This window comes from Cibotium barometz, chromosome 62, assembly GCF_041138505.1.
Source record: "Cibotium barometz isolate CiBa-2024 chromosome 62, ASM4113850v1, whole genome shotgun sequence".
NCBI lineage: Eukaryota > Viridiplantae > Streptophyta > Polypodiopsida > Cyatheales > Cibotiaceae > Cibotium > Cibotium barometz.
Genome location: NC_141107.1, coordinates 15,118,801 through 15,139,426, shown reverse-complemented (window position 1 = coordinate 15,139,426; position 20,626 = coordinate 15,118,801). Strand labels below are relative to the sequence as shown.

General features: G+C 45.0%; 1 protein-coding gene across 1 annotated transcript in view; it reads right to left on the bottom strand.

Moving 5' to 3' along the window:
* The window catches only part of LOC147604175 (calcium-dependent lipid-binding family protein), a 228,966-nt gene that overhangs the window by 192,710 nt on the left and 15,630 nt on the right, over positions 1-20,626 (bottom strand). Inside the window, exons 4-5 of the mRNA XM_086795561.1 lie at positions 14,256-14,359; positions 13,626-13,721 (exon numbers count right to left, since the gene is read on the bottom strand). Of these exons, the coding sequence (XP_086651687.1) occupies positions 13,626-13,721; positions 14,256-14,359 (200 nt within the window). The remainder of the gene's footprint in view (positions 1-13,625; positions 13,722-14,255; positions 14,360-20,626) is intronic.

Here is a 20,626-nt window from a genome sequence, read left to right as displayed (position 1 = left end):
TGTTTCAAGATACTAGCCCCATCTGGTGAGCTTGTGCATCTGGTCTTTCCCCATATCCGTTGTGTCATCTGCTCATCTGGCAACATCTCAATGTCTTTTCTTTGATCGATGTCCTTGTTCTTGATCGTACATCTTCATGGCCTGTCATATGTGTTAGATATAATAACTCCATACTTACCTCCTGCAAAATCTAGACACAAGCTAGTCAACAAACAAGTATGCATCATTCGCGTCTACTGGGTATTCCAGGTACTGGCCAGGTAGTCTGGAGCCCAGTGGACTATCACATGCCATAAATCCAAGCATTGTCCACGCATCCAAAACAGCACACAAAGTCAAAGAAATTCAGATATACATCAGTATGCAATGCACAAGTAATGATCCTCCTGTTCATGGATTATCCTATCTAGTTTCATCGAAACTGTGCTCAGCCATCTGGCCACTAGGACTGCTCAAACGTAATGACATTCATGATGATTTTGATGCAAAAACTTTGGGTTTAGTGACCTATGACTAGCAACACAGGAACACTTTTAATAAAAATGTTATTTTGTTGATTCGTGTTGATGATTTGCACGTGGATCATCGATATGGCGATTGGAATGCGTGTTATTACTATTCAATGGATGAATCGACGTTGCGGGGGAATTTTGTGAGTTTAATGCTTTTTTTTCCTATTTTTTGTGGTTTAAAATAAGCATTAATGGAAATGTTTAAACCTCAAGGCCATCTGGTCACTAGAACTGCCCGAGAGTTCATCAATAGTCATCTGGGCCATCTCGTTACATTGACCGCACGACTATGAAATCCAATACAGTCATCTAGGCCATCTAGTCGCAATGACCGCCCGACTTCGAAATCCAATACAGTCATCTAGGCCATCTGGTCACAATGACCGTCCCAACTGCGAAGTCCAAGATATCTGGCATCGTTGCCATGCAATGGGTCATCTGGCATCGTCGCCTCCCATATACAAATCTCGTTTTGGCATCGTTGCCGTCCAATGAGTCATCTGGCATCGTTGCCATCCATATACAAATCTTGCTCCTTGGGCTATTTGGCATCGTTGCCACCCAAATAGAGCATGTCCAAGTAACCATTATAAGCAAAATAATGGTCAGTTCCAATCCAATATATATATATATAATGAAGAGAGCTAGAGGCACAATCCCTCCCTCTTGAATCTGTCTTGATCGCAAGACGTCCATATCTATACTTCAAATACATCTGGACCAACCACTTCCTCATAAGCTTGAAGTATATCTCGATGGTCCTTGAAGTACTTTCCCGGTACCATCCAATAGTGAATAATTCTCGAAGTCCAAGAGAAACTTTCTAACCATTGTATTTCCTCTTTTTCTCATAGAATGAAACATCTATTCTGGCTTTTTCATCCCTGATGGATCCTTCAATATAAGCCCCTCTGGGAGTAACCCTGTACATGGTTTCCATAAATTGTCATTGAAGGCATCCTCCAATGATATGAAAGGTCCAACCAATGATCTTCTTGGTAATCTGAAAGGTCCATATATCAGCATTCCCTGACTTTGGCAATCCAAAGATAAAATCCATAGCAATATTCCCCCATAGATCATTCAATGGGTGCAATAATCCTGCTGGTGTTTGTCAATCAAACTTGACCTTATGACAAAACAAACATTCTCGAATCATAAAGTTCAATGTCCTTCCTTATAGTAGGCCAATAGAAATAGCTCTCCAAAGCCTTGAACTGTAGTCAAGGTGTCTCTATGTCCCATATATGGAGGAGCATGGCACTCTTCCATTACTTTGGCCTCAATTCCTTGTGTTGCACACGACCTGGGTTTGTATCATAAGAAAACCCTTCTTAATGACATAAAAAGTCACCAAATCTGTATTCTACAATCTGTTCCAAAACATCTTTGAAATCCTCTTTGGTAGCATAAGGATCCTTCATCAAAGTGAAATCTATACGGTAACCTATAGAAACCTCATGGCTCAAGGCTCTCCAAGATAATGCATCTGCTACCTTGTTGGTTTTGACGTTCATAGGCCACAGCATGGCCTTTTTGGTTCAAGACTACTCCAATGCAAGCTCATCATGTTCAACCACAAAAAAAAGTCTAGAATATCCAACACTGGTCCTTTGCTAGCATAAAGTCTCAATGCTTCAAAAGAATTCTGTTTCAGCTTTGGTCCACAAAGATTCCATGGCTTTATTTGTCAAAATATGCAAGGGCTAAACACCACTGCAAACCACTCGGTGAACTTCCTAGCATGATGTCAATCTGATTTTCTTCCGATCTCTCTCGCTTCTTTGCCTTCCTTTCCCTTACTTGTCCTGAGGAAATTGCATCTGAAAGAGTAGACCTAGGAGTAGCTTCCTTGTCTCCTCCATGATAAATAGAGCAGGTAGCTCTAGATCCTCCTGCAATTGTGACTCCTTTGGCCCAAAGATAGGCTTTAGCAGCTTCAACTCCTTTGGCTTTGGTGGCTTGATCATTGATGAAATCTTCAAACATTTGAGCACTTCTTTGGTCATGTTCCCTCTTGGGTCTCCAAACAACGACTACTTTGTCTCTGAGAAATCTCTTGAACTGCTGAAAGTCATGATACTCTTCTGATGACACTGGTTCTCATCCTAAAGTCCTGGTTCGGCCTTATAGTTATTCCCTTCATTAGGCCCTTGGTCTCCCTCTGCTCTCGACATGGCTCTGTCACCCCAAGAAAGTTTCTTCAAGAGAAATCCTACTCTGATACCACTATAAGCCCAGCGGGGCGTGCCGTGACAGACTCAACCACGTGTCCAAGAGATAGAGATATAGAGAGAGAGGGGAGAGATAGAAGGGAATAGTGATCTTGTACATTACAACAAATTGAGCAGGGAACAAGCCCCGCCCTCTTTCAAGAATTTATTCAGGAACAATCCACGAGCATGCTGGCCAGGATCAATACAATCGATGAATACAAAACAAACACACATGCCAATGCAGGATATCCAAGTCCATATTGATGTCGATGCACGAGATCTGTGATGCCGAGCACACCATAGGGATGACCCACAAGTAACTCTCACCAGGCTAGTGCCAAACCCAATATCCAAATCCAAATCCAATGAATCCAAGTCTAAATCAAATCCAAAACCTAGTCTAGATCCATGTCCAAGTTATATGTCTAAGTTCCATGTGTATGTCCAAGTTCCACGCCCAAGCTCTATGTCCAAGCTCTCCATGTCTATGCTCCATGTCCAAGCTCTATGTTCCATATCCAAGTTCAAGTAGTCCAAGTTCCCATGAGTAATCTCCACAACTCCTACAACCTTGTCGATGAAGAAAACCATGGAAAAGCTCTTTCTAGCAAGAAAACTAATATAAAACTTGTTTTAATGGTTTTTTTGGTGATAAAAACCTCCAAAAAGCAGTTTTTAGGGTTTATGGGACAATTTTAGGGTTTTTGAAATTTATGTCCGTACAGCTCCATACACGCATCCATATCGCCCATGCATATGCCCATACAAGTCTAGGGCTAACCGTACATTTGAAAAGCAAGTTGGAGAAGGTGTTGATGGCGAAGAAGAAGCTCTCCATGATCAGAATGATGCCCACACACACTCCACGATCTCCTTCATGATGCTACAAGAGAGGTTCAAGCCTTTTTATACTTGAAAAGGGCTCTGCTTTTTGCCAAAAGCTTGTCCATGCTTTTGCTTTGCCTTTTTTCTTTTTGCCTTTGCTTTTGCTCTTTTTACTTTTATTAATAAAATATTACTCAACTTTTGGTGCATTGCTTTTCTAGCTTTAAGGCCTTGCTTTTTGGCCTTAGAGTTGCTTTTTGAGAAAGAGCCTTTTAGCTTTTTGGTCCGGCTCAATCTCCTCTTTCCAATGGTGCCCAGATGGTCGATAGCTTGCCAGATGTTGGCAGTAGACAAGGACACTGTAGTTCTTGCATCCGTGGTAAGCAGCACGGGGAATCTTTTCTAAAGCAGGCTACTAAGCGGGCTTTGAAACCTTTCGAGTTGGTACACACTGACTTGTGTGGACCTATGCAGACCCCATCTTTGGGAGGTTCTGTGTACTTTATGCTGCTTGTGGATGATTGTAGCAGGTTTACATGGGTTTATTTTTTTTCCCAGAAGGACCAAGCTTTTGCTCAGTTCAAGGAGTAGCATGTTATAGTGGAGTCGTCTGGATTGCAGGTGAAGACTCTTCGGGCTGACAAAGGAGGGGAGTTCTCTTCTAATGCTTTTGTGCGGTTTTGTTCAGAGCATGGCATCAAGCGGGAGCTAGCCAATACAAGATCGCCTTCAAAAAATGTAGTTGAGCGTAAGAACTGAACTGTGGTGGAGATGGCAAGGACGATGTTGGAGCATCATGATCTTCCTCGTCCACTTTGGGGAGAGGCTGTGGCTACGACTGTCCACACCCTCAACCTAAGATGACTCCATATGAGGCTTATTTCGGCACAAAACCAAATGTCTCCCATTTCCGTGTTTTTGGGAGTGATGCCTATGTTCACATTCCAAAGAAGCAATGGGGGAAACTTGACTCGAAGTCCCAGAAGCTTGTATTTGTGGGATATAACTCTCTTTCCAAAGGCTACAAGTTGTATGACCTAGAGCGGAACAAGGTTGTTGTCAACAGGGATGGTGTCTTTGATGAGCATGTTCCAGCTTCCACTATTGATGAGCCCCCACTTCTTGGAGAACCAGATGAGTATGAGGATGATTCCCAGGCTATTGTTCCAACTAGCAAGGCTCAAGCCTCAAACAATTGTAGAGGTTGAGCCCGAGATTGGAGATGAGCCCCAACAGCAGCAAGAGGCTCCGCATTCTATTCGAGTACCAAAGTGGTTGTTGGACACCATTCGGGAGTTAGGTGTTATGCAGTATCCCTCCTGGTGGACCATAGAGGATGGACCTCAAAGATCGCACAGAGTTCGTGATAAAAGTCAATCAGAGGAGTTGTTACAAGTGAACTATGCTTTGATGTCTCCTATCATTCGGGACAAAGAGCCCACTTCCGTTAAGGAAGCTCTTTGTCACGAGACTTGAAGGAAAGCCATGCAAGTGGAACCTGAAGCCATTGAGAAGAATAACACTTGGGAGTTGGTTTCGCAGCCGTCTAAACAGTCAGTCATTGGTGTCAAGTGGGTCTATAAGACCAAGTATACATCGGATGGGTCGGTGGACAAGCACAAGGCCAAACTTGTGGCTAAGGGCTATGCTCAGCGGCCTAGCATCGACTATGAGGACACCTTTGCACCAACAGCGAGGATGACCACGATTCCGACAGTTCTTGCCCTTGCCTCTTCTCAACGATGGCCGGTGTATCAGATGGATGTAAAATGTGTGTTCCTTAATGGTGACTTGCAGGAGGAGGTGTATGTTGAACAACCTCCAGGTTTTGAGATTCCGGGATCAAAGAGGATGGTTTACAGGTTACGGAAGGCCCAAGGCTTGAAATCAGAAGATTGATTCCTTCTTTCTCGGGAAGGGTTTCCAAAGATCAGTTGCAGATCCGAACTTGTATCTCTTTCGGGAACGCGGTATGGTCACCTTGATTATCCTTTATGTGGATGATCTCATTCTCACTGGCGGTCATGTGGAGCACATAGCTGTGACGAAGGCTACCTTGTCAAAGGAGTTTGAGATGACGGATTTAGGCTTGCTCCATTTCTTTCTGGGATTGGAGATTTGGCAGACCCAAAGAAGGTTCTTTCTTTCTTAGCAGCGGTATGTTCATGAGTTGCTGGAGGTTGATGCCTCCTTGTATTGGAAGCTTGTTGGTTCATTGATTTGGTTGTTGAACACCACATTGGACTTGATTTTTCCAGTGGGGGCAGTTGAGCTCATTCATGCAGACACCTTTGAAGACTCATTGGGCCGCAGGATTGAAAACCTTGCAGTATCTGCAAGGTACGAAGGATCTTGGACTCTTCTATGACACTAGAGGGAAAACAAATGACCGAGTCAGACTCCAAGGTTGGAGTGACTCAGATTGGGGAGAAGATCTAGACACGATGAGACCTACATCAAGCTACAGATTTACCCTTGGCTCAAGAGCTATTTCTTGGAGCAGCAAGAGGCAGCCAACTATTGCCTTGTCTTCTACAGAGGCAGAGTACCGGGTTGCTTGTGGTGCTACTTGCGAGTTTGTGTGGCTGCGGAGGTTACTTGGCGAGATTGGGTTTCCACAGAAGGAACCCACGGTCATTCAATGCGATAACCAGAGTTGTATAGCTATTGCTCGGAACCCAGTCTTCAATGCCCGAACCAAGCACATAGTGATACAGTATCACTTTGTTCGTGAGAGGATTTTGCTTGGTGACATCTTGCTTATCTGTTGTTCGACGGAGGATAATGCAGCGACCCGCTTCACGAAGTCTCTACCTCAGGCGATGCTCCATCAGCACTCCAGCTCACTGGGGTTGGTTCCACATCCAAGAGTTGAGAGGAGGTGTTAGCAGCCATCTCCTGTCTGTACCATATTACTTAGTAGGGAGTGAGGGCCTCTGTTGTGGGTGTGCCCACCCGGATAGGAGTTCTCTCCATTTTTCCTCATTGTCCATTTTTTTCCTGTTTGTAAGACCCATGGGGGTGTGCCCACCCGGATAGGAGTTCTCTCCATTTTTCCTCATTGTCCATTTTTTTCCTGTTTGTTAGAAGTCATCTCCTGTCCAGTTTTATACACCAGGGCCTTTGTTGTGGGTGTGCCCGCCCTTATGAGGTGTTTTATCATTTTTCCCCACTCTCCGCATTTTTCTCCTATTTTTCCCATTTTTTCTGTGGCTTGGGAGGCAGCCCTGAGGCGGCTGGAGGACCAGTGGCTGGCCGACTGCCCAGACATCAGTCGTGGACCCCTGTGATGCTGGCCGACTGGCTGTATGCAGTCGTGGGCCTTATCAGCTGCTGCTGGCCGACTGTTGCTACAGTCGTGGAGGGACTTTTCAGCAGGCCGACTGCCCTTCTGGGGGCATATAAATAGGCCCCCAGCCCCCATACCACATGTGTATCATACCGGGATCTTCTTGTGTATATCAGAGCAGAGTTACACGCCTACATCTCTCTCTCTCTTGTGCTGTTTTTCTGCATGCGTTTTTTTGCTCGTGTTCCCAGATCTGGTTATCATCTCCGCTACGTATTCTGACATGGTATCAGAGCCCTAGGCTCTAGATAGGTCTTGGGATTTGTGTGAGCAAGAGGGGGACTGTTTTGTGGCTGATTGGTGGACTGTTTTGGGCTGATCGGGAAGAGAAGGTGCAAGAGGAAGGCAGGCTGATTTGCTGGACAGCCACTTGCAGGTTTTAGTTCTTCTTTGTTCCCACCCACCCACCCTTTTTAGAGTACATCCCCGCTATGGCAGATCTGTTTGAGATGGCCGAGAGACATGTGAAGATCCCGACACTCCCCACGTTCCCGGTGGACCGTCAGTTGGACGGGAGCAACTACGGCATATGGAAGGTGATGATGGAATCTGTTTTGGAGTCCTACGACCTCGCCGATTTCGTCGTTGTTGGTGTTCCATGGCCGGAAGTAGGGGAAGGGGAGTTACCGTCCATCCGAAAGGACCGGGAGGCCCAAACACAGATGTGGGATCGTGTCAACGCCAGGGTCCGTTCGTTTATTTTCCTCAACTGCACACCACAGGTAATCAATCATGTAAAGCATATGACGCTGGCCAGAGGTATATGGCAGCATTTGGCCTCACTTTACAACAGGGTATCGCCCATGAAGAGGATTTCCTTGGAAGTACAGATGCGGGTTATGAGCCCTGCAAAGTCATCGACGATGCGGGAGCATATTAACAAGCTGCAGGCTCTTCAGCAAGAAGTTCTTCAGGCTGGGAAGGAGATATCATCAGAGGACATGGCCATCACGTTGCTGTCACACTTGCCCTCTTCGTACTCAGCATTTTACTCGTCTTTGATTACCAGTGGTGGCAGGCTCAGCACCATCACGTGGGAGGAGCTTGTGCCCATGGTCCTGGACCGGGAGGAACGATTCACGAACCCTCCTCAGGGTGGAGGTTCGGAGGCCTTTACTGGCCAACGGTCGAAAGGCCGTAACTCGGGCAAAGGGAAGGCTTCATCGGAGAAGTCTTCTGAGAAGAAGTTCGACGCTGACCGCAAGAAACTGAAGGCACAGAGGACCTGTAATGATTGTGGCGAGAAAGGCCACTATTGGAGGCAGTGTCCCAAGCGGAAGACCGAGAAGGGTGAAGATTCCTCAGCAGCAATCATGAAGACTCCGGCTTTTGTGCACCTGGAGGTGGTTGACACCGATGTTTCATTTTCTTCAGGCAGGGAGGAGATTGGAGGACTCTCCGCAACGGATACTCGGGAGTGGATTCTCGATAGTGGTGCTTCCAGGCACATGACTCCTTCCCGTTCCGGTTTACAGGATCTCTGCAGGCTTTCTGGTCATATTCTTACTGGTGATACATCCACTAGTTCACAGTGAGGGCAGGATGGAGATAGTTCCCGATGGCAGAGGGGGAAAGCATTCCTCCCAGGTGTTGTATGTTCCGGCACTTGGTTTTCTGTTGTCAGTGCATCAGGTTTGCAAGACTGGCGTACGGGTGGTGTTTGATGAGCATTTTGTTGCTCTTCGGGACAAAGCAACAGGCCAAGTGGTTTGGGAAGGTGGAGTGGAGAATGGAGTTTACAAGCTTTCAGCACTCTCTCTCCCAGGTCCTCAGGGTTGTGATGAGTGGCAGTCTGGTAATGGCCACTTAAGTGTGGATACGCTGCAGGTGCGGGCTTTCCAGGTGGTGGATAGCTTGCCAGTACATGGCAGCAGTTGGCAGGAACTTTCCAGTACTGATGTTGGTAGTTCTTGTGTTCATCAGTCAGAGGAAGCTGAACAGGTCACTTATGCTCTGATGTCTCGTAGTGTTCGGGACATAGAACTTCCAGTAGTTGAGGATGTTCCTTCCACAGGGACCTTTCGGAAAGCCAGGCAGGTGGCAGGTGCTTACTTGCAAAAGGAGGTGGTTTCTCCAGGCTTTGTGGTTCCAGATTCAGAGGGGGTGGTTGACAGGTTTCATCAGGTTTCCAGGACTTGTTTGTGCACCGTAACAGGTGTTGATCCTTGTGAGCAGTGTGATGTCTCTGTGACTCAGAAGCTGTATGGTTCATTGATCTGGTTGATGGACACCAGATTGGATGGGAGCTTCCTGATGAGGCGGTTGAGCTCATGGTTGCGGATGTCTCTTTGGGAGGCAGGATTGCGTTTCCTGTGGTTTCTGCGGCATGCGAAGGATCAGGGACTCTTGTACACAGGAGGGGGATTGTTGGATGGAGTCTGACTCCACGGTTGGAGTGACTCGGTTTGGGGAGGAGATCCGGACACGAGGAGATCTACTTATGGCCCAGGAGCAGTTTTACGGAGCAGGAGGAGGTTACATTGCAGGTTTGGGCTTCCACTGGAGGAACCCATGGTCATCCAGAGGCACTTTGTTCGTGAACAGATCGTTGCTGATGACATCCTGCTAGAGTTCTGTTCGACGGAGGACAGTACAGTGGACCTCTTCACGAAGTCGCTCTCTCAGGATTTGCTCAGGCGGCACCCCAGCTCCCAGTGGTTGGTTACACAGCCAAGAGCTGAGAGGGGGTGTTAGAAGTCATCTCCTGTCCAGTTTTATACACCAGGGCCTTTGTTGTGGGTGTGCCCGCCCTTATGAGGTGTTTTATCATTTTTCCCCACTCTGCATTTTTCCCCTATTTTTTCCATTTTTTCTGTGGCTTGGGAGGCAGCCCTGAGGCGGCTGGAGAACCAGTAGCTGGCCGACTGCCCAGACATCAGTCGTGGACCCCTGTGATGCTGGCCGACTGGATGTATGCAGTCGTGGGCCTTATCAGCTGCTGCTGGCCGACTGTTGCTACAGTCGTGGAGGGACTTTTCAGCAGGCCGACTGCCCTTCTGGGGGCATATAAATAGGCCCCCAGCCCCCATACCACATGTGTATCATACCAGGATCTTCTTGTGTATATCAGAGCAGAGTTACACGCCTACATCTCTCTCTCTCTTGTGCTGTTTTTCTGCATGCGTTTTTTTGCTCGTGTTCCCATATCTGGTCATCATCTCCGCTGCGTATTCTGACAGTTTTGTTCTGCTGTCGGCTGTAGTGTTGCTAGCCGACCAGGAGGGGCTCTTTGTTTGCTAGCCGACTTGTTTGTGGCTAGCCCACTCCATATATGCTAGCCGACTGGACTGTTTCCCGATCATGGGTTTTTTCATGGGCTGTCGACCTGTTCTCTACTAGCCGACCAGCAACCCTTGGCCATATATATTGCCCCATGGCCCCCCACACTTGGTTGTATCAGTATTGTACCGGATCTTGTGTATATAGCAGAGTTTATACAGCTTCTCTCTCTACACTTCTGCATTTTCTTTCACAGCAAATTCTCTCATTTTCCGTTGTGCATTCCGACATCGGCATCCCTAGGATGGTAATGTCACATGCATCCGTCCTCACATACATGTGCCATGAGTGTTGAGGATACTTGTACGGGGTGAATCAGTATGGAGTAAAAATGTGCTGGTTTGGGGAAAATTTTGGACAACCTAAACATCTATAAACCAGCCTCGCTATGACGAGCCAAGGGTTGGGTAACTTTGTGCGCAATTTGAACACATATAGTGACTTTTGTGATATTATTTTTCGGCTTACAAAGGCTCGCTGACTAGGGTTATTGGACAATAAAAGTGGTGCCAAAGTGTGGCACTAGAAGATTTCCACAAAATGGATAGACTTGAGGTCTCCATTGCCTTAAGGTTTTGGGGTTGGGATGGCTGGACCAATCTGTGGAAACCTCCAGTTAAGCACGCATTGGCATGAACACAACTGGGATGGGTGACCTCCCGATACTTGGCCCCCCACCTCCAACTGATTTTTTCTTTGAAAAGGTTTTCTAATTTCCCATTCTACATATCTTCTACAAGACTTTCTAGTGCAGCCAAGAGAGAGAAGGTCCAATCAAGAAAGTAGTAGAATTCAATCCAGACCAGCATTAGAGTAATGCACATTAGGATTTAGATCTTGCGAATTTTCAGTCAATCATTTGATATATGCAATAGTTTAGGTTGAGAAAGTAATTCTTCGGTTGCCGTCTCTCTTCTTCTCTTGCTATTCTCTCTATATATTCAGTTTTATGCATATTAGTACTCTAAAATAGCACGCTTTCATTACTGTATGTTTAACAATCAAATGATCTTTTTCTCTATATTGTCCAATTTCTTTCTCACAAGTTGGCATTTTTCACTTTGAATTTCCAAATGAAGTAGTTGCACCCATCAACATGCAAAATCACTGAGGGGAGTCAATGCAAGCAAACAATGATGCCATGTTGAGAGTGATGGATTTCCAGTCTCCATGGGATTCTCTCCCTCTCTACTGCATGATTGTCTTCAACTAGTTTTACCAGTAGCGTTATAAGATCTGTGAGCTTTAGAAACCTAACTTTCTTGCTTATAGCCGACCTAGTCCATCTGCCTTTGGCCATCCAAATTTGCACTTGCATGAGCATAACAATAGCTATCTCCTCAACCCCCACATCCAAATGTGGATAATGCATCACCCTCAAGTCTTGAAATATGTCGGTTGCATCACCAAACTGTCCTAAGAGTCTTCGCTATGCCAATGCAACCATGTAACTATGGTACTATTATTGGTCCAACCTTCAAAGAGGTCTCTTAAATGGAGCTGAGTAATAATAAGGTGGAATCAAGAAAAGAAGGCCAGGTACTTCAAAAAAATGTATAGTGCATGTAGAAGAGTGAGGTAAGGTACGATGGGCAAACCCACAAGCTCAAAAGACCCATACTATGGCAAGTTGCCATTGTCGACCACCCTACCTCTTGTGGCTAGTGTGGGGCTCCACAGAAATCAAAGCATCATTGCTTCTGCAACTGCTCGAAGGCAAAACAAGTTTTGTAGTGGATCTTGCATTTGTTCAATTCGGATTTGAAGATCTTTCATATGGTCACGTCAGAAAACGTATGGATGCAGGACCAACACTCCTCTACGAGAAGGATGGCAAAGGTTCACGCTTATGCTCAGTCATTTAAGGAAATCCACTACTAGTGTTCCAGTGGCTCCAAGGGCTCCACATAGTTGCATGCAATGGAAATGGCGTGAAACTAGGAAACGGAAACAGCTGTCTTGAACGTCATGTGCTAGATGTAAATAAAAATGATGAGAAAAAGTTGAGAGAATTAGAGGAGAAACTTGGGATAGATTATGATTTAAAAAAGATAATAAGGCAAATTGCGAAAAAACCAGAGGGAAAAAAGTGTGCAAAGAATCCTTAGGTGAGATTAGGAAGCAGGAAACAGAAACGGAACAATGCCTCTAGAGAAATGGAGTTTCCGCAATTTTGGCTAGAAAACAGTCATTTCCTGTTACTATGCTCTAGACTCCTTGGACATCATTAGCAATATAGCAAAGAACTGAGAGCAATATACCAAAGAACTGAGCACATGCTAGATACAATAGAAATGAAAATCTGTATTACTAGAATGGAGAGCAGAGCAATTTCAGATTGCAAAAACAAAAGATTGTTCGTAGAGAGAAATAGCTTGAATTGTTTTAAAAGAAAATGTACAATGGCAAATCTGGACACTATACACTTAGTAGAAAGAGGCTGAAGACTCATTACACGTAAGGGAGAGAAGCTCTCTATTTAAACCTACAAAACAATGCTAGAAATTGCCAACAATTTCAATCATCAATTGCTGAAATCTTTTCCTATAAGTATCTACTAGATTCTAGCTTCAAATCTGACGATTATTTTGATTTAAGATCTTTTAGGCAAGTCAAAGACAAGCCTCTAGAACAGTCCTAAAATAAAAATGCTTACATACCCAGAATTTCTGGAGTTGCCAGATATTGCCTTTCTTGTCCCAAATGTTGCAACACCCTAGGAACCAGCCCCACCCACCCCCCCCCCAAATAAAAAAAGGCATGGCATTTTTGCTGTTGCTGCAGCCACGTCAGTTGCTAATGTTTCACATATTGCAGTGTACTTCCAGACACGTATTCATATTCTCCTAATTCAAACCCTATTTACAGAAATGCACAGTTAATGGCAGTACATACTGGCACGCATAGGAGCAAAGTGCAGTGGAAGCTGAGAGTGCCACATCAGTTGCTAATGTTGCACGTATTAGATATTACCAGAAAGCTCATGCAGAGTACTTTTCAGACATGTATTCATATTCTCCAGATTAAAAACCCTATTAAAACTTTTTTACAAAAATGCTCAGTGAGGCACTGGCAGTACATACTGACAGCCATAGAAGGAGCAAAGGGTAGTGGAAGCTGAAAGTGGTGGGATCAGTGGAGGCAGAGAGACACCGGAAGTATTAACGACACTCAGAGCAGCAAGAGGCAAAATGAGGAGCAGAGGCGGGTGCGTGCTGCAAGCATGTTTGCACCCAAAAGGCAGGGGTGCTGGCCCAGCGAGAGGAGGAAATAGCTGCACACAAAGAAAAAGGTGGCAACCATCTATAGCAGCTACAGTGTACAATGGAGAACCTTTCCCATTTCTCACCTTTAAGACAAGGGTTGCCAGGTAGAAGGTATAAGAACAATATGTAAGAGAATGAGACAAAAAGGGTTAAAGTAATTGAGCCAAAGCCGACGTACCTTAGAGGTCCTTTCATCTTGAATAGGCTCAGCAAGAATAAATATGCGATCTAGAAGAACTACAACCGATTCTTTCCCAAGCCGATTCCAAGGAACCTGTAAAAGTCGCTCCACCAAGTTACCAAACATCCGAAGTCAACAAGCTGCAAACAACTGTGCTACCACATCAATTAAAACTTCTATCTACATTTTTATGTTGAGCAGTTACAATCCACTAATTCGATTCAAAATGCTTGGCACTTGATCGTAAACAGGCTAACAAAATGCTTGGCACTTGATCGTAAACAGGCTAACAAATGCAGATATAGTGTTGACCAAAAGGTACAAGACCTCCCAATATGAGACACTTACCAACAACCCAAAATTCCATTGTAGAATTAAAATAGCACACACACAAACATTCTAGACTGCCCACCTCCTTAGAAGCACCATTGCAGTACTAAGAAAACTGACGCATCATGTAAAGTAATTTTACAGTCTTTACATATAAACAAAATGCCACGATTGCACAGATTCTTTCAACTGACCATGTGCACATATCTTCCTTAAGCTACAATGGATATAGATAGTAGCTGCGGAAAGTATATTTTCTCTGTAGTTTAGCCATTGCGGAATAGTTCAGGAACTTGCCTTCAATGTGACTGATCCCAAAAATCCAGCTTTAACAGTAACAGGAAGCTTCAACGAATTGAGAGCCTCAGCTTTCAGCTGCAGATCTTTAAGAACCACATCACCTGCAATGATTACAAATTTGAACATTAATCAATCAGAGATGATAGTGAGAACTCAACGGTTGTGTGGCCACCTATGATATTTCTTAGCCCCCTACTGGTTCTATTTTAACTTCCTGCTGCACTACACCCGCAAGATGTCTGCCTGAATGGCATAATTTCAGTAACAAAAATCCTCATAACTTTTTTTTTTTAAGGCTTCCTTAATCACTTGTTTTCCTTGTTACTACTACACCAGCCAACCATTCAACCATTAGATAAAAATATTTTCTGAAAAGATGTCACTCTTTTGTAGCTTTGTGTGTAAATAGCTCTTAGGGTAAAGGAGGTACGCATGTTGAATCAATGATGTCATTGTTTAGGGCTTGAAGGCCTATAGAAAGACATAAATGTAGTGTATATATTTTTCCCAATTCAATCAAGATGTAACCCTACCATCAGGACCCTCCATCACACGCAGACAGATCCGGGAGATTCTCCAGACATGACATGCTCCCATCAGAAGCCTGACCCTCTTTCTGCCCTAAGATTCGTACTTGCTGAGGAGGGATCATAGGATCATCATCCGCTATCTGGATGTATACACACATTGGTCTTTTTTCTCCATTTTCTCATTTCCTTTTCAATTCTTCAATGGCTCAGTATATCCATGGTACCATTGTATTACTTATGGTCCCAAGTAATCTCATGGAACCTTGTAGACGTTAATACAACTCTCTCTCTCTCTCTCTCTCTCTCTCTCTCTCTCTCTCTCTCCTCTCGATCTTGTGGACCCTCCACCGGAGCCTCGCCTGAGAGGAGTTACCTCGGACTGAGCCTCTGCACTCCAGCGTGCCCGACGCCCTCGACCCCCCCGTCGGCCACGATCACCTCATCAGCTCCAGATCCACGACATGCTCCACCGCCATCGAGCTACCTTTCCACGTGACATAGTTGAGGGAGACCTCTCGGCCATACTCATCAACCCCATGCTTGACATTTTGGAGAGTGGTATACCATCTACTCGGAGCTGATGTTGCTCCCATGTTTTTATGTTCTTAGTTTTCCATGACGAGTTTCCATGGACAGTTTTGTATCATCCCAGTGAGATAGCTTTATTTACGTTTTCATTCTGTTTTATTTTCCATTCCATGATGAGATATGCCATGGACATTATTATACCACTTTGGTCTCATAGGCCCATTGGGTCTTTAGTAGACGCTTAATATCTCTCAATCATTTTGTCCTTGTTTTTTTTCTGGACATCCAGAAGACATTGACAGTTGTACATTGTGAAACCGATCCCGTCAAGTGGGAAAGACTCCGTTGGACACCCACACGCTTAATAGCACAACTTTAAAACCACAAATATGAAATGGACAACTTAAAACAACTTGAATTTTAAATGAAATGAAATGGAAAAATGGACACCAGCACTGGGGCCGGAACGGGCCGACCCCCCCCTCAATATATGATATATTTATTGGGAGTATTTAATAAATACAATGCTCCATGGGTTCCAAGAACCAGATAATGTCCATGTACATATGAAAACAGTACCAAACAAATAGGCTCGAATTTCGATGTAGAAGCTCGAAGCAGAACGACCACTAGTGTGGTCCAATCGCTACGGTCCTGTGCTTTCACTGGACTCCGCGGAGAGCGCCTCACTGGTGTTCCGAGACCACGCACAAACAGGCGCTCTCGTACTAACGCCTGGCTCTCCCGATCTCAGCACCTTTGGACCGAGGTTCTCCAATAGAGCTTGGACAACCCGGCACCGAACGGGTGTGGCCGTAGAGGGAATGAATCCCTTAGCAGATTTAATACAAAGTACTTTATTTAAATCTGAAAATTCACTTACTTGTAGATGGTTGATAGAAAACCAATACTTGTGGTTCGTTGAGGCCACCCTTGTTGAAGAAACAATTGCCTTGTGGTGAACCACCAAGACAGGTACCACCGAAGAAGGCCACAGCCGCCTGCTGTGAGAGAAGGAATACCCTCCGCCTGGCTGCAGCGTGGAGGAAAGATGGTGAGCAGCCGCCTGTAGTTTGTGGGCAACCTTGCTGAAGAAACAGGCGCAAGTAGTGAACTGTAGATGGTGGGCAGCCGCCTGTAGATGGAGACCCACGACTGTGTGCAGGAGTGAAAGGCAGCGCAGCCTGTATATATGCAACCACCTGCTGAAGGGACAGCAGTCGCCTGAGAGATGGTGTAGATGCCTTGTTGAGAGAAGGTACGCAGCAGCCTGTAGAACTGTGAGCGCCGCCGTCAGCTTGAGGGAGAGAAGTTGTACACAGCCTGCAGTACAGAAGGTACACAGCCTGCAGTACAGAAGGTACAGCCTGCAGTACAGAGGGTACAGAAGCAGTTGCAGCCAGCCGCCTGGGGAAAAACAGGCGCAAGAGAAGATGATCGCTGGTTGATGAACATGCGCCAGATAGAAGCGATGGATGCCCACGCTTGAAGGAGAGAAAACGATTGATGCTTTTTTTAATAAAATTAATGTGGAGTTACAACTGGAGTTTTCCCACGCATGCATGAAGGGGGACTAGTGGGGGTTGGTGACCATGCCCACCCCCACACTCACTTGAAAGTGGGGCTCCCCACCTTGGCCCCTAAGTGGGTGCCCAAAGGGGTTGCCCACTTTTAAATAAATGTGAACACCTAACCTTATAAAATAAAGGGTTAGAATAAAATATTAAAAGCTACATGTGCAACATACTTACCACCTGTTCACATGCACCAAAACTCGTCAGAATACAGGGCAGACTTCACGACTCACTGGCAGGCGTCCCCGCTCAGTAAGTAACACGTCAAGCAGGCAAACACACAAATACATGTCATGCGAAAACAGTTTCAAGCATGCAAAACATGTGTGCATGTGCAAATAGTAACATGGACATATCTCCCGTTCATGGAACAAGTACAAAATATCTGTCGGCACAAAACTGGCACGACATAAAAACATAAAAACCTGGTCTTCCTATGGAGTGACAGTCCCATAGGTAAGACACGGTTCCAGGCACGAGTTTCCCTATGGTGTGACAGTCCCATAGGCAAAACACGGCACGAATACTGGCTCTTCCATGGCGTGACAGTCCCATGGGTCGAACACAGTCCAGGTCATACACGGGTGGCACTGGTCTGGCTCCCGTCCATACGACACCATCCTGCTAACACACGGGTGGCACCAGTCTGGCTCCCGTCCATGTCAGCAAGATACTGGCCTCTTCACACGAGACACTGGCCTGGCCTCAAGTGAACGAGACGCAAAAACTGGAGATGGACCAAATGGTCGGCCAATTGGTGACATCCCCCCGGGCTTCTAAAGAGTTAACCTCAACTGAAAAGCCTCAAGATATGCCTGCAACAATTGCGGATAATCTGCAAAATAATCCTGATTTACCCATTTGGCATCAATAGGCAAATAATTCTTAAACTTCACAAGGTATCTCCTGGAAAGCTTTCCTGCAGGTAGCTTTCTCTCCTTGTGAAAAACAATCTGTTCTGGCTGGAGGATCTCCTCAAGCTCTTCAATTTTTGGCGGATCTTCTGTGACAGGCTCATCAGGATCTCGCCCCACATATTTCCGAAATAGACTCACGTGAAAAGCATTGTGAATCTTCCAATGACTAGGTAAAGCAAGCCTGTAGGACACTTCATTGATCTTCTGAATCACCTTGAAGGGTCCATAATAACGAGGAGAAAGCTTAGGATATGATCCTTCTCGTCCTGGCCTCTTCCGAAGCCTAGCCTTCTCAAATTTCAGCAATACCCAATCACCTTCTTTGACTTCCATGTCCCTTCTATGCTTGTCAGCAGCCATTTTATGCTTATCCTGAGATCTTGCAATGGCTGTCCGCACCTGACCAAAGGCAACATCCAAGTCACGAACATATTCATCAGCTGCAAAAATCTCATCCTTTGTACGAAGGATGGGTGGCAAGACCACTCTGCCATAAATAATCTCAAACGGAGCCTTTCCTGTGGAAGCATGGATTGTATTGTTGTAGGCAAACTCAACAAGTGGAAGATACTTCTCCCATGCACTCTTTTGATCTGCCACATAACACTTCAACAAATCCAACACGGCTGAATTTGCAACTTCACTTTGGCCATCCGTTTGGGGATGATAAGCTGATGAAAACTCAAGCTTAGTACCCATATTATCAAACAAAGCCCTCCAAAATAGGCTTGTAGTCCTGGGATCTCTATCTCCAACAATGGATTTAGGCATACCATGATGCTTGAAAATATTAGCAAGAAAAAGCTTTACCATATGATCAGCTTTGATGGTTTTCTTGACGGGCAAGAAATGAGCTTGCTTGCTAAACCTATCCACAATAGTCCAAATAGCATCATTCCCATGCTGGGATCTAGGCAAATCCATAATAAAATCCATCGTGATACTTTCCCAAGGTTGCGAGGGAATAGGCAATGGCTGAAGCAAACCTGGAGGCTTTTGCCTATCAAATTTCACCTTTTGGCAAGTAATACATGCACGCACATAAGCCTCAATGTCTTTACGCATGCTTGGCCAAAAGAAATACCTCTGAATCATGCAAGTAGTAGGCATAATACCTCTATGACCAGCATAAGGTGGAGCGTGACATTCGTCCATAACCTTTGGACGCAAATCCTTCACCACACATAGGCAATTATCCTTCATGAGATAACCCTCGTTGATAACATAAGAGGCATGTGAATGACCAGCCATCAAATCAGTCCATATATGGCAAAAATCAGCATCCAAATGATACAAATCTCTCATAGCAGATAGATCTCCATGAGAGGCCACTGAGACTGCAGCAACATAAGGCCTCCTAGATAGTGCATCGGCCACCACATTTTTCTTTCCTGGAGTATGCACAATCTGAAAATGAAACATGGAAAGAAAGTTTGCCATTCTCATCTGCTTCTCTGAAAGCTTGGTTTGAGATAGAAAGTATCTCAAGCTTTGATGGTCTGTCTTGACTACAAATTCAGCCCCAAGAAGGTAGTGTTTCCAAATCTTTAAGGCGTGAATTACAGCCAAGAGCTCTTTCTCATAGATATCCATATGAAGCTCAGCATCATGCAAACGACGGCTCTCGTATGCAACTGCATGCCCTTCTTGATTTAGGACAGCTCCTATGCAATCACCACAAGCATCACATTCAACCACGAATGACTTGTGCAAGTCAGGAACAATCAATACTGGACCACATATAATCGCATGCTTGAGCTCCAAGAAAGCATCCTGTTCCTTTGAAGTCCATTTGAAAGCAGTTTTCTTCTTCGTGAGATCATGTAGAGGAGTGGCAATCATAGCAAAATGCCTTATGAAACGCCTGTAATATGAACATAATCCCAGAAAACTACGTACTTGATGTACGTTTTGCAATTCGGGCCAATTCCGAATAGTCTCTAACTTTGCAGGATCCATTGTAACTCCATCTTTGGATACAATATGTCCCAGATAATGAATCTCTGAAAGGAAAAACTCACTTTTCTTGGCATTGACGAAAAGTTTATGCTTCCGCAACTCTTCGAACACTGTGACCAAATGAGTTCTGTGTTCCTGCTCATTCTTGGAGAAAACCAAGATATCATCAAAGAAGACTCCTGTAAACTTGCGATGGGGTCGGAATATCCTATCCATCATACGATTAAAAGTAGCAGGAGCATTGGTGAGACCAAAAGGCATTACCAAGAATTCATATAATCCGAAGGCTGTCCTGAATGCAGTCTTATGGACATCTTGTGGCACCACACGTATCTGGTGATAACCACTCTTCAAATCAAGTCTGCTAAAGCAAGCTGAACCATCAAGCTTATCCAAGATATCATCAATACGTGGAATTGGGAATCTGTTCTTGATGGTAAGCTTGTTCAAAGCTCTATAGTCCACACACATACGGAATGATCCGTCCTTCTTTTGAACAAGAAGCACAGGAGAGCAGTAAGGTGAGGAACTGGGCTGAACCAAACCTTTCTCTAAAAGCTCGTTTACCTGCTTCATAATTTCTTCTTGTTGTGCGGCACTCACTCGGTATGCGGGTTTGTTAGGAGGAGAACTACCTGGCACAAGATCTATGCGGTGATCTTCGGGCCTTTGGGGAGGTAATTCACCTAGCAACGGGTCAGCAAAACAATCGTTGAATGCATTAAGAAAATTCAGCCTATCATTAGACATAGCATCCACATTTTGATGATTTGGCACAAGACTATCACGCACAAAAACCAAGTACGCTGAAAGACTCTTTTTCATTGCTTTATTAATTTGGATGTGTGATACAACTGGGA